The 12,403-nt window shown below is 42.5% G+C and overlaps 1 protein-coding gene across 3 annotated transcripts in view; it reads right to left on the bottom strand.

Annotated features, from left to right (window-relative positions):
* SCN11A (sodium voltage-gated channel alpha subunit 11) overlaps nucleotides 1–12,403 on the bottom strand; it is a 146,385-nt gene that overhangs the window by 59,089 nt on the left and 74,893 nt on the right. For all 3 annotated transcript variants that reach the window (XM_001916599.5, XM_070238926.1, XM_070238927.1), the window contains 4 exons: nucleotides 7,917–8,045; nucleotides 6,549–6,649; nucleotides 2,645–2,818; nucleotides 1,804–1,867 (listed from right to left, as the gene is read on the bottom strand). In XM_001916599.5, the coding sequence (XP_001916634.4) occupies nucleotides 1,804–1,867; nucleotides 2,645–2,818; nucleotides 6,549–6,649; nucleotides 7,917–8,045 (468 nt within the window). The remainder of the gene's footprint in view (nucleotides 1–1,803; nucleotides 1,868–2,644; nucleotides 2,819–6,548; nucleotides 6,650–7,916; nucleotides 8,046–12,403) is intronic.

Below are 12,403 nucleotides of genomic sequence, written 5' to 3'. Positions count from 1 at the left end.
TCTTGTTCCTCTCTGTCTCATAAATGTCTTTAGAATTCATCCATCAATTTCTCTTCACCTCCACTGTACAGCTTCATGACTCTCCTCTGTACTAACATAGCTCCTAAGTGGCTATCTCATCTACTCTATCCATCCATTCTCCACACAGCAACCATGGTGATCTTTAAACATATCTAATCTACTCAGGTCTTGTTTCTTTTGTGATCAAGGTCAAAACCCTTGGCACTGATGGCCTACTAAGTCCTGCGTGGTTGGCTCCTGTCTCCTGCCCTTCTGCACAACAAGTTGCTGGGCTTCTTATCATCCCCAACGTGTCCGCATGCCCTGAGGCCTCCACCCTTGCTGTTCCTACTGTATGGAATTATTTGCTCTATGTCCTCACTTACCAGAACCTATTATTCACACTTCAGATCCAAGTTGTAGTCATGGGTTAGTTAGTCCTCAGGGAAGGAGGCAGTGAGCAAAGGTTGAAAACCAGGCCTGGGCCCTGAATGGATGAAAGCCTGCCTGGGAAAGTGACCTTGGTTTTGCCATCTCCTTGGAAACTGCCATGTTATGATCAATATGGAAGGTCATGGACTAGGAGTTGGTTTACTGTAAAATTCCTGAGCTTCGATATTACACCCCGACTGAGAGAGTCATGACTGTCACACAAGCTTAGAGAGACAAGGACACTACAAAGACCAGTTGGAAACCAAGGCTGCCGCTTCTGTGTGTCTAGGTCATCCACCCCACCTTGGACTTTGCCTATAGTAACCATACCTGCCTTGCAAGGATAAGGGGTCAACGAAGAACTGAATGTGACAGCTGCTGGGCCCCTCAGTAAACGAAAACACTGTGGGTGCAGTGTGTCCTGTCAAGGATCATTCTAGACAGCTCAGTAAAACTTGCATTAGATTAAAGCCTATTGTGCCTGTGAATTTGACCTAATCTGAATCTGTGACCATCACAGATGGCATTAGAAAAGACTTCTCTAATTTTATAGAGAGAGTTACAGCCTCCACCCTCTCTCACAGTAACTGCACATCTCTCTCATAATACTGATCATACTTCCAAGGATTTACTCTACGTCTCTCTTCCCTACAAGATGTCATTTCAAGGGGGCAGGGTTCCCTTGTTCATACTTGCATTCCTTGGGGCTAACACAGAGCTTGGCACACTGTAGGTCTTTGACACCTATTTGTTACTGAGGAATGAATGCAGTCTATTTTACTGTAGTGCCTAGCATATTATCTTAATTTGAAATACACTCAATAAATCTCTCACCACAGAGAGCACTGATATCCTGAAACTAGGAAGGGTATCTTCAAAGGGCCAAAGGGCTACCAGCTGTTGGGGCAAATGTGTATGAACACACATACAACTGTACACGTAATTAGAGGCAGTGGCAGTCAACAGATCAGCAACAGCAGAAGCATGCTCAGATGATCTTGCATCAGAGCAATGCCACTGAATATGAAACCAGGACTTCATAGGGCTCTCAATCATAATGTCCTTTCTTACCTTTGAAAGTCTTGAATATTCACTCCATGAAATCAAAATATCACTACATTTTCAGTAGGTTTCTTATAAGCTACAAATTCAGCATAACTTGGAGAATAAAGCTGCTCTAAACACTTGGAAATAATTTTTAATTTAATAATGCACATCTAAACTTGCTTAGATACATGAAACAATGAGTACTGTTTGAGAACTATCATTGCTGCTTCCACAAGTCACTAGACGAAGACTGTTTGCCACATCACTTCAAAAGGTCTAGAGATGTTCTGCTTGGAAGAAAAATGAAGAGTATAGGCCTCTTACCTGCTACCCTTCCAGGAGCCGCACATTCTGAATTCAGTGGGATTTTTCTTTTCAAAGCAAGAGTCTGAGAAGGGAAGAATCATAAATTCAGATTTTAAAAAAACACTGAAATGAAAAAGAATAGCAAATATGCCAGATTATGCTTGAAACAGATGGTTCAGAACTCTCTAAAATGATGGAAGTGGATGTCCAGAGAGGAACTGGAGCCTAAGCCATCAGGAAGGAGCAAGAGAAAAGGAGGGAAGGGAAGAAGGAAGGAGAAGTAGGAGGAGGAAGCAGTGCACCACCACCACTTTGCCCCTCAGGTCATAAAACCAAACCAGAAATCACCTCCTGAGGGAAGCTGGACACAGTCTCAGCCCATGAGAAGCTCATAAACCAAGAAAGACATGGAGAAAGTGTAGCCACATGAGATTCAGGACACATCAAATTGGTGTAGGGTTGACCTCAGTGTGGAGAGGGAGCGACATAGAAACAAGTGATGCTACTGGAGGAAATACTCGAAAAGGGGGCTGGGAAGTTTCTGGTTCCCTTTGGCCAAATTCGAGCATTCTGAAAACTTCTGCAAAACATGACAAAGAAGTGGGCAGAGATTTATGTGGGAAAGCATAGGTGCTGACATTGCTTTTGTGGATGTGGCTTCAGGCTTTTCCTTCTCCATGGAAACCCAAAGAATGAGTCAATTCTCTAAGAAAGGCATCTGTCTGCCTGAGAAGCCTGGATGCATGAAGTCATCCCTTGCTCATAGGAGACTTTGTAATGCAGATATGTAGACAGTGTGAGTGAGGATAAATAAAAGTTAACCATGCACAAGCTAAGGAGTGAAAGATGGGGTATTTACCGTCAAGGTTACTGGAATTCTTACAGGACTTCTTGACACATCTCTGGCTCAAATTTCCCATGAAGAGCTGCTGACCTACCAGGGCGAAAATGCTGAGGCAAAAGAGAGTCAGGATCATCACATTGACAAGCTTCCTCACAGAGCGCAGCAAGGCCCCAACAATGACCTTCAAACCTGAGAAGGAGAACAAGTGTGGGGAGATGCCCCTACTCATACACACACCAGACACAGGCAAGGGGCAGACATGGGAGGGAGCAGCCAAGGCCTTGTCTGATTGTAGGCTGGAATTGGAAACTGGCCTGACCTAGGATTCTGATGCCATGAGTTCTATTCCAACTCTATGCCTTAGAAGCTGTCTGTCATCGAGTGGTCCACCAGTCTAGGACTTGATCTCTTCGCCCTGCTCTACATCTGTCACAGGGTTGCTCTGAAGAGCAAATGAGAAGACTTCGAGCAGAAACATGCCACACAGGCATAAGGCATAACTTGATGACAGCTGTGCAGGCACCTCCACAGCTGGGGGTCACATGCAGCATTAAGGCCAAAGTGAGGCCACCCTAGAGAAGGAGTTAGAGTTGTATTTAAGTTTTACTAGTCACTAACTATTACAAGGTACTTGAGGTGCCATGAGACATAGCCAACTTGAGGGGCAGGGAGCTGGAAGAAGGAGAGGAGGAGCTTTGTCTGGATCCAAATATGAGGATGTCCTAGGAAAAAACTCAGGTTACTAGTTATAACAGGGGTCTTTATTTCATTCATTCAAGAAATACTTACTAAGGACCTACTGTGTCCATGGCACACTGTTAGGCAGACAAAGTTCTAAACTAAGAAGGACATAATCTTGCAGTATGCTGGTAAATATTTAACATCAGCTCTCTGAGTGGGGGTTGGAGGTGTATGGGGAAAGTCTTCGTTTGTAGCATTCATAGCTTTCCTTGTTTGCTGAATTCTATAGCAGAGATTCCTCTTCTCTCTCCACACACCCCTCTCCCTCAGCTGGTTTCAAGATACCAACATGACATCCCTGGATGCAGAGTTGGAAAGAGATGTGCACAGTCTGCTGGGGAGCCAGAACAAGTCAGCCCCATTACACCACTGAGTTTTTGGCTCTGCTCCCAACACAGCTGGAGAGATAAACAACCAGATTTGAGTTGTAATGTGTGAGATGACACTAAGTGAAAGTTTCAACTGACCAGTGTAGGCCATGAACAGTAGACTTGAGAACACAAGGCAGCATCCAATAGGAGGCTAAGCCTACACTGGATGACCTTCCCACAAAGTGTGAGGCCACAAGGGGAGGAGCCTTGAGGCCAAACTGGGACATTCACTATGTCCCCAGTTGCAGCCAAACAAGAAGTTACTACACCTCATCCAAGCTTGATTTTAATCTATAAAAAGAGGCTAGAGTCTTCTCTAAAGCAACACAATTTGGATGAAAGATGTTTGTGATTCCTGAATAAGTTTTACATGGTCCCATAGAAGATTGTACATCACATCTTTACTTCCAAAAAGGATCCAGGGATCTCATGTGTTCATGAGTCAAAATGTAGACTACGTTCACTTGCTTAGAGGGGAAGGAGACACTAAGGCTACTAAGTGACTGCCTGAATGTATATTTGACCGGTATGAAAATACCAGGGACACAGCTCATGCAGAAAGCCCCTAAATCCGCCAGGAAACCACGGTCAATCTTGCAAAAGAGAGAGAGAGGGAGGAGGAGGGACAAATTCTACCTAAGTGTCCTTCTGACTGCCAGTTTCTTTATCACTATGCAATTGCTTTTGTGGAGTTTCAAAAAAAAATAATCCACTGCCTCTGTTTGAAAATATCCAAATTGCCTGTAGTTTTGGTATTAGAGCTAAGCCATTGACAGAAAATACTAGAAGAGGAGGGAAAAAAAAGGGAGGAGAGAAAGGACTCCAGAGAGGGAATATTTTTTAACAAAGATTTTTTTTTTTTTTTGTAAAAGAAAGGAAAGAGGAAGAAGAGGAAAAAGGTCTGCCATAATAACCTCATTTTTGATAAACTGGAATTGACAGTCACAACACATCTTTGGCTTCATCCTGATTCAGAGCGCCTTCCTTACCTGGCTTCCAGGAGACTACCTTTGCTTTCCTTCCTACTTCACTCGTGGCTCCTGCTCATCTCCTTTGCTGGTTGCTCTTCTTCCCTCCCCTTTAAGGTTGCAGTGCCCCAGCACTTGGTCCTGGGTGCTTTTCTATTCTCTATCTTTGCTCACTCCGTTGGTAATCTCATCAGATTTCATAGCTCTAAATAGCATGCATAGGCTCATAATTTCCAAAATGATTATCTCCAGCCCAGACAGTTCCCTGAACTCCAGACTTGTATATTTAATTGCCTACTTGATACTTTCACCTGGATGTCTCAAAGCCATCTCAAACAGAACATGTCCAGGCTAAATCTTAATCTGACCCCCAAGATCCACTCCTTTCACAGCCTTCTCTATTTCAGGCAATGATGACTCCTTATTTCCAGTCACTCAGGCCAAAAACCTCTACTCATTCTTGACTTTTTTCTTTTGCTCATACCACACATACAATCAACCTATCAGGAAATGCTATACTTTTACCTTCAAATTTATACAGAATCTGATCACTGTCCAACAACTCCTCTACCACTACCTGATCTGAGGGCCCCACCATGTCTTGCGCAGATTATAGCAGTGGCCTTTTGCATCAGTTTGGGTTCTCTGAGAAGCAGATACTCTGTGATTAGATGTGCAAGAGATTTGGTGGGTGAAAAGCCTGTGAAGAATAAAGGGGAGGGAGTAGAGTTGGCAGAAAGAGCCTCAGACTCTGACACAGGGCTGACACCTGGGAAAGGAGAGTGGTAAGAAAGCAAGCTTGGACAGGAAGTGCCTCAGACTGTAGTGCTGCTATGAGAAAGTGTCAATGAGGTTGCTGGGGAGCCCCTGGACCAAAGTCCTCCATGAGAGGAGTCCCATGTCCTTCAGGACATGCAGGGAAAGTACAATCCTGGTATGAATGCAGTGGTGAACCAAGAGAGGTGGCAGTTGGGACCATTAGTCAACTGTGCTCCCTAGAGCAGGAGATCTGAGCAGCACATTTCCATGGTGACCACTAAGCCTCCTGTCTGCTTCTGCTCCTATCCTGCTTCTGCCTTTTATCCCTCACATTCTATTTCCCATACAACAGCCAGAGTAAGCCTTTTAAAACATAAATCAGATCATGTGACTACTCTGCTCAAAGTCCTCACATGGCTCCCATTACTCTCAGAGCAAAGCCCAAGTCCTCTCAGTGCTTAGATGGCCCCCCTTCACCTGGGTGGTCCCACCTCTATCACCTGGCCCCTCACTCTGTCTGCTCCAGCCCCATCCATATCTTTTCTAATCCTCAGTCTTCTGACTGGCGGTGTCCTATGCTCAGAACACTCTTTCCCATATATCTGCTTGTGAAACGCTCTCACCGCCTCCATATCTGCTCACATCTCACCTTCTCAGTGACACCTATTCTGACCACTCTATTTAAGATCACAACCTGCTTCCTCTAACCCCTGTGACTTCCAATAGCCCTCAAGTTGTCTACTTTTCCATTTTATTTTTCCATGGCACATGTCACTTTCTAACATGATATATAGTTTACTTATTTATGAGAGTTATTGCTTAGTGACTGTCTCCCTATTCCCCACCCAGAATGTAAACTCCACAAGGGCGAGGATCTTTGTCTGTTTGCTCACTGATACATCCAAACAGCTAGCACAGTGTCTGGACATATTAGGCTCTTAAGACATATTTGTTGAATGATCAAATAAATAAGTAAAACAGTTTGTTTGTTTTTGGTTTACAAGACATATTGAGAAATTTTAACTATAAAACAACATTCTCTCCCACTAAAAGCCAGTGTTAAAAGTTAGAGTGACTTACCCGAAACTACTGAAATTGCCTTCAATGCTCTGAACACTCTAAAGGTACGCAGGGATGACAGACTGATCCCACTGAACTTATTTGGCGAATATGACACAAACCTACAAGACAAAGCACAGAGAAAGCCCAGGCTTGCTCAGTGCTGTGGCTGCAGAGCATATCTCCACAAAGGCCACAGGTAAGCATGGCCTGGGGCCTGTGTCCACCAAGGTGAAGCCTGCAGCCTCACCTTCCCAGCCCCATCTTTATCTCAGGGTCTGGAAATACTACTTTCTACTGTTATAGACCATAGATTGCATACGAAGCTGTTCTCAGCTAATTTTTATACTTGGACATAGACGAGGATTCTTTGAAATAGTGCATTCAATTGTGGCTATATCCATGAATAAAAAAAAATCAACTCAAACATTTATTGGCTGGCTGTCAAGTTGCAGGCCCCAGTGCACTTCCTGAGGTCTCACCGCATAGTCAAGCCCGAAAGGAAGCTAGCAGGTCTGGCTCCAGAGCCTGCACTTTTCCCCACTGCACTACACCACCTTTCAATAACCAAGAGCACCCAATCATTGAACTTCAAATGTAAGACTCTAAAATTAATAGCAGCTACATCAAAGGGCTTTTGTGAATATTAAACAGAAAAATACATGCAAAGTGCTTGAAACAATGGCTGGCACAAATTAAGTAATGTTAGGTTTATTATTACTGTACTGGCAATGAGCCATTGTTCTTCTTGCTTTTTATTTTGCTGACTCCGTCTCACAGTTCAGATGCCAAATTGATGTCCTCTCTTTCAGGAAGAACTTCAGCTCTCTCAAAATGGACCATGGACTTAAACAAAACAGCCAAAACTATAAAACTTCTAGAAGAAAACATGAGAGAAACTCTTTGTGATCTTATAATAGTGAAAGAATTTTTAGATTCCTTGGTTCTTCCTACATGCTCTGACAGCCCAATACACGCGTAGCTCCTATCCTAGCACTCATCCTATACGAGATTGTAACGGTCATTAATTGTTTCTCTTCCCCTCTGAACTGTGAGCTTCAAGAGAGTGAAGACCATGTCTGATTTTTTTTCATTATCGCAAACCCTATATCTTGCATAGAGCCTGGCCCATAACAGGCCAGTGTTTGGTGAGTGAACGGCTGAAGGAACGAAAACAGGAGTATTGACCTAGAAATGGATTTATGCATGGAAGCCTCTGGCCAGTTGGCTACATGGTGCTGTTCAGGACCAACCAACACTGTACTCAAACCTCTAGGCATTACTGGGCCATACTCAGCCACTCACATGGATACATACAGAGCCCTGATGGGAGCCAAGGGGCTTCTTTCCTACCCCAAGTCTCTTCAATAAAATCTTTAATATTCTTACGCTGTTGCAATGACAATGGAGTCCAGCCAGTTCCATGGATCTCGAAGGAAAGAAAACTCATCCAGAACAAAACCTCTTGCCAATATTTTTATCAAAGCTTCAAAAATATAAATCCCAGTGAAGACATACCTACAAAGCAAATCATTCAGAACAAGAAGGAACATGATAAGTGATGTGAAAAGCAGAGAGCCCATCTGTCTTATCTGGCCTTAATGGGTTTTACTCTATTTCAATCTGACGATTAACATGCTGGTCTTCAGCAAACCAGAGTTCAGAAAGGCAAGCTCCTCAAGCAAGTTTCGGTATTTAGAATTTCTGAGAAACAAGCCCATGTATAAAGTTGTAAAGCTGATTTTCAATGCCTAGCTTCATGGCCATATTCTTGAGAGTAGTTTCGGCCAATATGTGGGGGTTGTAGTTTGTCACGGGTATTCTAGAGTTGTCACTCTGATGTACAGAAGGGGACAATGGCAAAGGAACAAAGAGAGTAAATGATGAGGCTAAAAACTGAATCTTTCCACATCCCATGTTCATGGATTAGAAGATTTAATATTGTTAAGATGTTCATACTACTCAAAGTGAGTAGTAAGCAATCCCAATCAATGTAAACCCTATCAAAATCTCAATGACATTTTTTGCACAAATAAAAACTCAATCCTGAAATTCACATGGAATTTCAAGGGACCCTGAGTAGCCAAAACAATCTTGAAAGAAAAGAACAAAGTTGGAGATCTCACACGTTCTTATATCAAAACTTATCACAAAGCTAAAGTAATCAAAATAATGTGGTACTGGCATAAACACAGACATAAAGACCACTGGAGTAGAATAGAGAGCCCAGAATAAGCCCTTGCATATAGGGTCAAATGAGTCTCAACAAGGGTGCCAAGACTATTCAATGAAAAAAGGACAGTCTTTTCTACACATGGTGTTGGGAGAGCTCAATATTCACATACCAAAGAATGAAGTTGGATGCTTACCTTACACTACGTACAAAAATTAACTCAAAATGGTTGAAAGAGCTACATGTAAGGGCAAAAACTATAAAACTCCTAGAAGAAAATATTTGCAAATCATATATCTGACGAGAGGTTAATATCTGGAAAATATAAAGGACTCCTATAACCCAACAACAAAAAAATCAAATAATCCAATTTAAAAATGGCCAAATAACTTGAACAGACATTTCTCCAAAGACGATACACAAATGACCAAAAAGCATACGAAAAGATGTTTAATATCACTAATCATGAGGGCAATGTAAATCAAAACCACGATGAGATATCATCTCATACTCATTAGGATGGCTACTTTTAAAAAAACGAAAAACAACTAGCGTTGGCGAGGATGTGGCGAAATTGGTACACTTGTACACTATTGGTAGGATTGTAAAATGGTGCAACCACCATGAAAAACAGCATGGAGGTTTCTCAAAAAATTAAAAGTAGAATTGCCATATAATCTAGCAATCCCACTTCTGGGTATGTATACAGAAGAATTGAAAGCAGAGTCTCAAAGAGTTATTTACACACACATGTTCATAGCAGCACTATTCACAACAACCAAGAGGTAGAAGCAACCCATATGTCCATTGACAGATAAATAGATCAATAAAATGTGGTATATACATACAATGGAATATTATTGGGCCTTAAAAAGGAAGGAAATCCTGTCACATACTATGACGTGGATGAACCTTGATGTCATTATGCTAAGAAAAATAGACCATTTACCAGGAAACAAACACTATGTGATTCCACTTATATGAGGCACCTAGAGTAGTCAAACAGGTAGAGACAGGAAGGAAAATGGCGGTTGCTAGGGACTGGAGGGGAGGGCAGAACAGGCAGTTATTGCTTAATGGATGAAGTTTCAGTTTTGCAAGATGAAAAGAGTTCTGGAGACGGATGGTAGTAATGGTTGCACAACTATTTGGTACTTAATATCAGTGAACTGTATACTTCTAAAAATGGTTAAGATGGTAAATTTTACCTAATGTCTATTTTACCACAATTTTTTAAAAAACGATTTCCATTTTCTTCCCTGAGTCCTTCATCATGTTCTGCCATCTAATTTATTTCCCCTCTTCCCCTTCCCCCTCCTCCAAAACCCCCCACAATATCCTACCTCTCTTGTAATAATCCCAAGCTGTCAAAAATGCTGCATCTGTGTGCACATGTGCACACACACACACACAACACACACTGGTTCCACTTTGGGGACAGAAACAATCCGTTGATTCAGAGTAAAAGAAGAGAACATTTACTGGTAGAATATCCACCCACTGTTAGCCCTCAAAGCTAATGAATCAAGGTTTTGGGAACCTGAAAACTCCCAAAGCAGCCAAGTCCAAGAGCAGAAGTGGTCATGAGGCTGCCACAGGCAAAAGCTCCTCTCTGCTTCAGCCTTTTTCTAAGCTGCTCATCTTTTAGGCGACAAATGAACATAGCAGATAAATTAATCTTTGCCCTGAAATACCATCTTTTAAACTCAGGTATAATTTATAAAGTTATAGGTATTTTGAAAAAAGGCTGTAATTGCAGACTTGTGGGATTTCACAAATCTTCATCTAGATCTCGAGCAAATGAGAGAGCAGCCCCTGACTGCCACTTGTGCTTGGCCATCTAGCCTCCCACCTCCCACCACCACCATTCTCTCTTTTCCAACAGAAGCCTGGCCAACGGGACAGGCAAAGCAAGATGACATCTGATATGGAGTAGCGCCATGCCCACCAGCAGGAAGCAGGGCTGGGGAGCTCCATGACGGGGAGACCCCAACCCACCAGGCAAATGAGGTCCTCCAGAGTGTGTCACTGTCAGCTCAGGCATAGTTAGGGTTTCCAGTCAGCGCCATGGGTGATGCCCAGCTAGGTTAACAGAACACCACTGCCTGTCCTAGAGGACTTCTGAATTCATTCTCTGAGAGCTATTAACTTGGAGTCAATTTCCTCATGGAAAAGTTTTCTAACCAAAGAAAACTGGAGAAACTCTCCCCCGTAGGCTTAACCAGTCACTCAGCTGCATGCCTCCTTTTATGAGGATTTTTTTTATTGCTTTTTCTCCCCAAATTCCCCCAGTACATAGTTGTCTGTTTTTACTTGTGGGTCCTTCTAGTTGTAGCATTTGGGATGCTGCCTCAAGGTGGCCTGACGAGCGGTGCCATGTCCACTCCTAGGATCCGAACCAGTGAAACTCTGGGCCACCGAAGCAGGGCGCGTGAACTTAACCACTCGGCCACAGTGCCAGCCCCTGTTCCGGAGGAGGACATTTTTACCAGCCTCCTCCCACTCCCACTTTCATGCATCTTCTGCCATCCAAATGCTGCCAGGTGAGAGCAGCTGCTTCTCCTACCACCCTACCCCCCAACCCCAGCCTCTCTAATTCCCTACAGCCTAGACAAGGCTTCTTTCATATCTCTGCCTTATGAGTATTTTAATAGTGAAAATGGCCTTCAAGCAAATTAGCTTCCAGTTGGGCCACTGCTTCCTGTTAATGGGAAGAGAGGACTCATTGCATCTTTCCAGAAGTGCTGGGTAGGGCAAACCACTGCTAAGGGAGCAATGCCCGCTCCTGGATCTGTCTCCTTCATGGGTCCCACTCTGTTGACCACAAAGCCTTCCAGGGATGCTGCAGTAAAACAATGAGCAGCAGCGCCTGCACTCTCAGTCAGCTCCTCACATGAAACAGTCAACTCTCCAGAGGAGAGACCATTTTCCTCAGTGATGCTACTAGGATGGTTTCTATTCCCAGAGGTGTCCATTGTGGCATATAGAATCATACGAAATTCTAGAAAAGGCAAAACTAGTCTAGAGTAACAGAAAGCATATCAGTATTTGCCTGGGTTTGGGAGTAGGGAGTAGGAGATTGCAAAGAGGCATGTGGAAACTTTTTAGGGTGGCCGGAATGCTTCATATTTTGATTTTGGTGGTTTCTATCACATAGTTAAATATGTGATAGAAATAAATGGCCTCTTATTTTTTATTCAATTTATTATTCAGTATATTCCTGAAAGATTAAGTAAATGTGTTAAACCAGAAAAACTAGGATTTTTTAATCAAAATATAGAAGTTTCTAAGTTAAAAACATCAACTTACGTGTCTAAGTAGCCAATTAAATATTACAAAAAGTTAATATTTTAATTTTACAAAGAATTCACTCAAACTGACCAGGAAAAAAAACATGACACATGGGCAAAGATGGGAATACACAATTCACAAGCTAAAACAAAAAAGTTTCCATCTGGAAATTAAGGAAATGCAAATATTTTTAACTTCATGAGTTAATGAAAAAAAACTGCAATGCTGGCAAAAATGAAGCATGACTGGTTATTAGAATACAGAGTATTTTGATAATGAGTAAATTGATACACAGAGAGTAGCTTTATGCAAAGAGATGCTTGTTGCAACGCTATTTACAGTAGTAAAATACTAGAGTGGTTAAGTAAATTATGGTTTATTCACTAGACAAAATATTGTATAGCCATCAAAA

This window comes from Equus caballus, chromosome 16 (assembly GCF_041296265.1).
Source record: "Equus caballus isolate H_3958 breed thoroughbred chromosome 16, TB-T2T, whole genome shotgun sequence".
NCBI lineage: Eukaryota > Metazoa > Chordata > Mammalia > Perissodactyla > Equidae > Equus > Equus caballus.
Note: the sequence above shows the minus strand (reverse complement) of the source record. Positions and strands in the feature narration are given on the sequence as shown.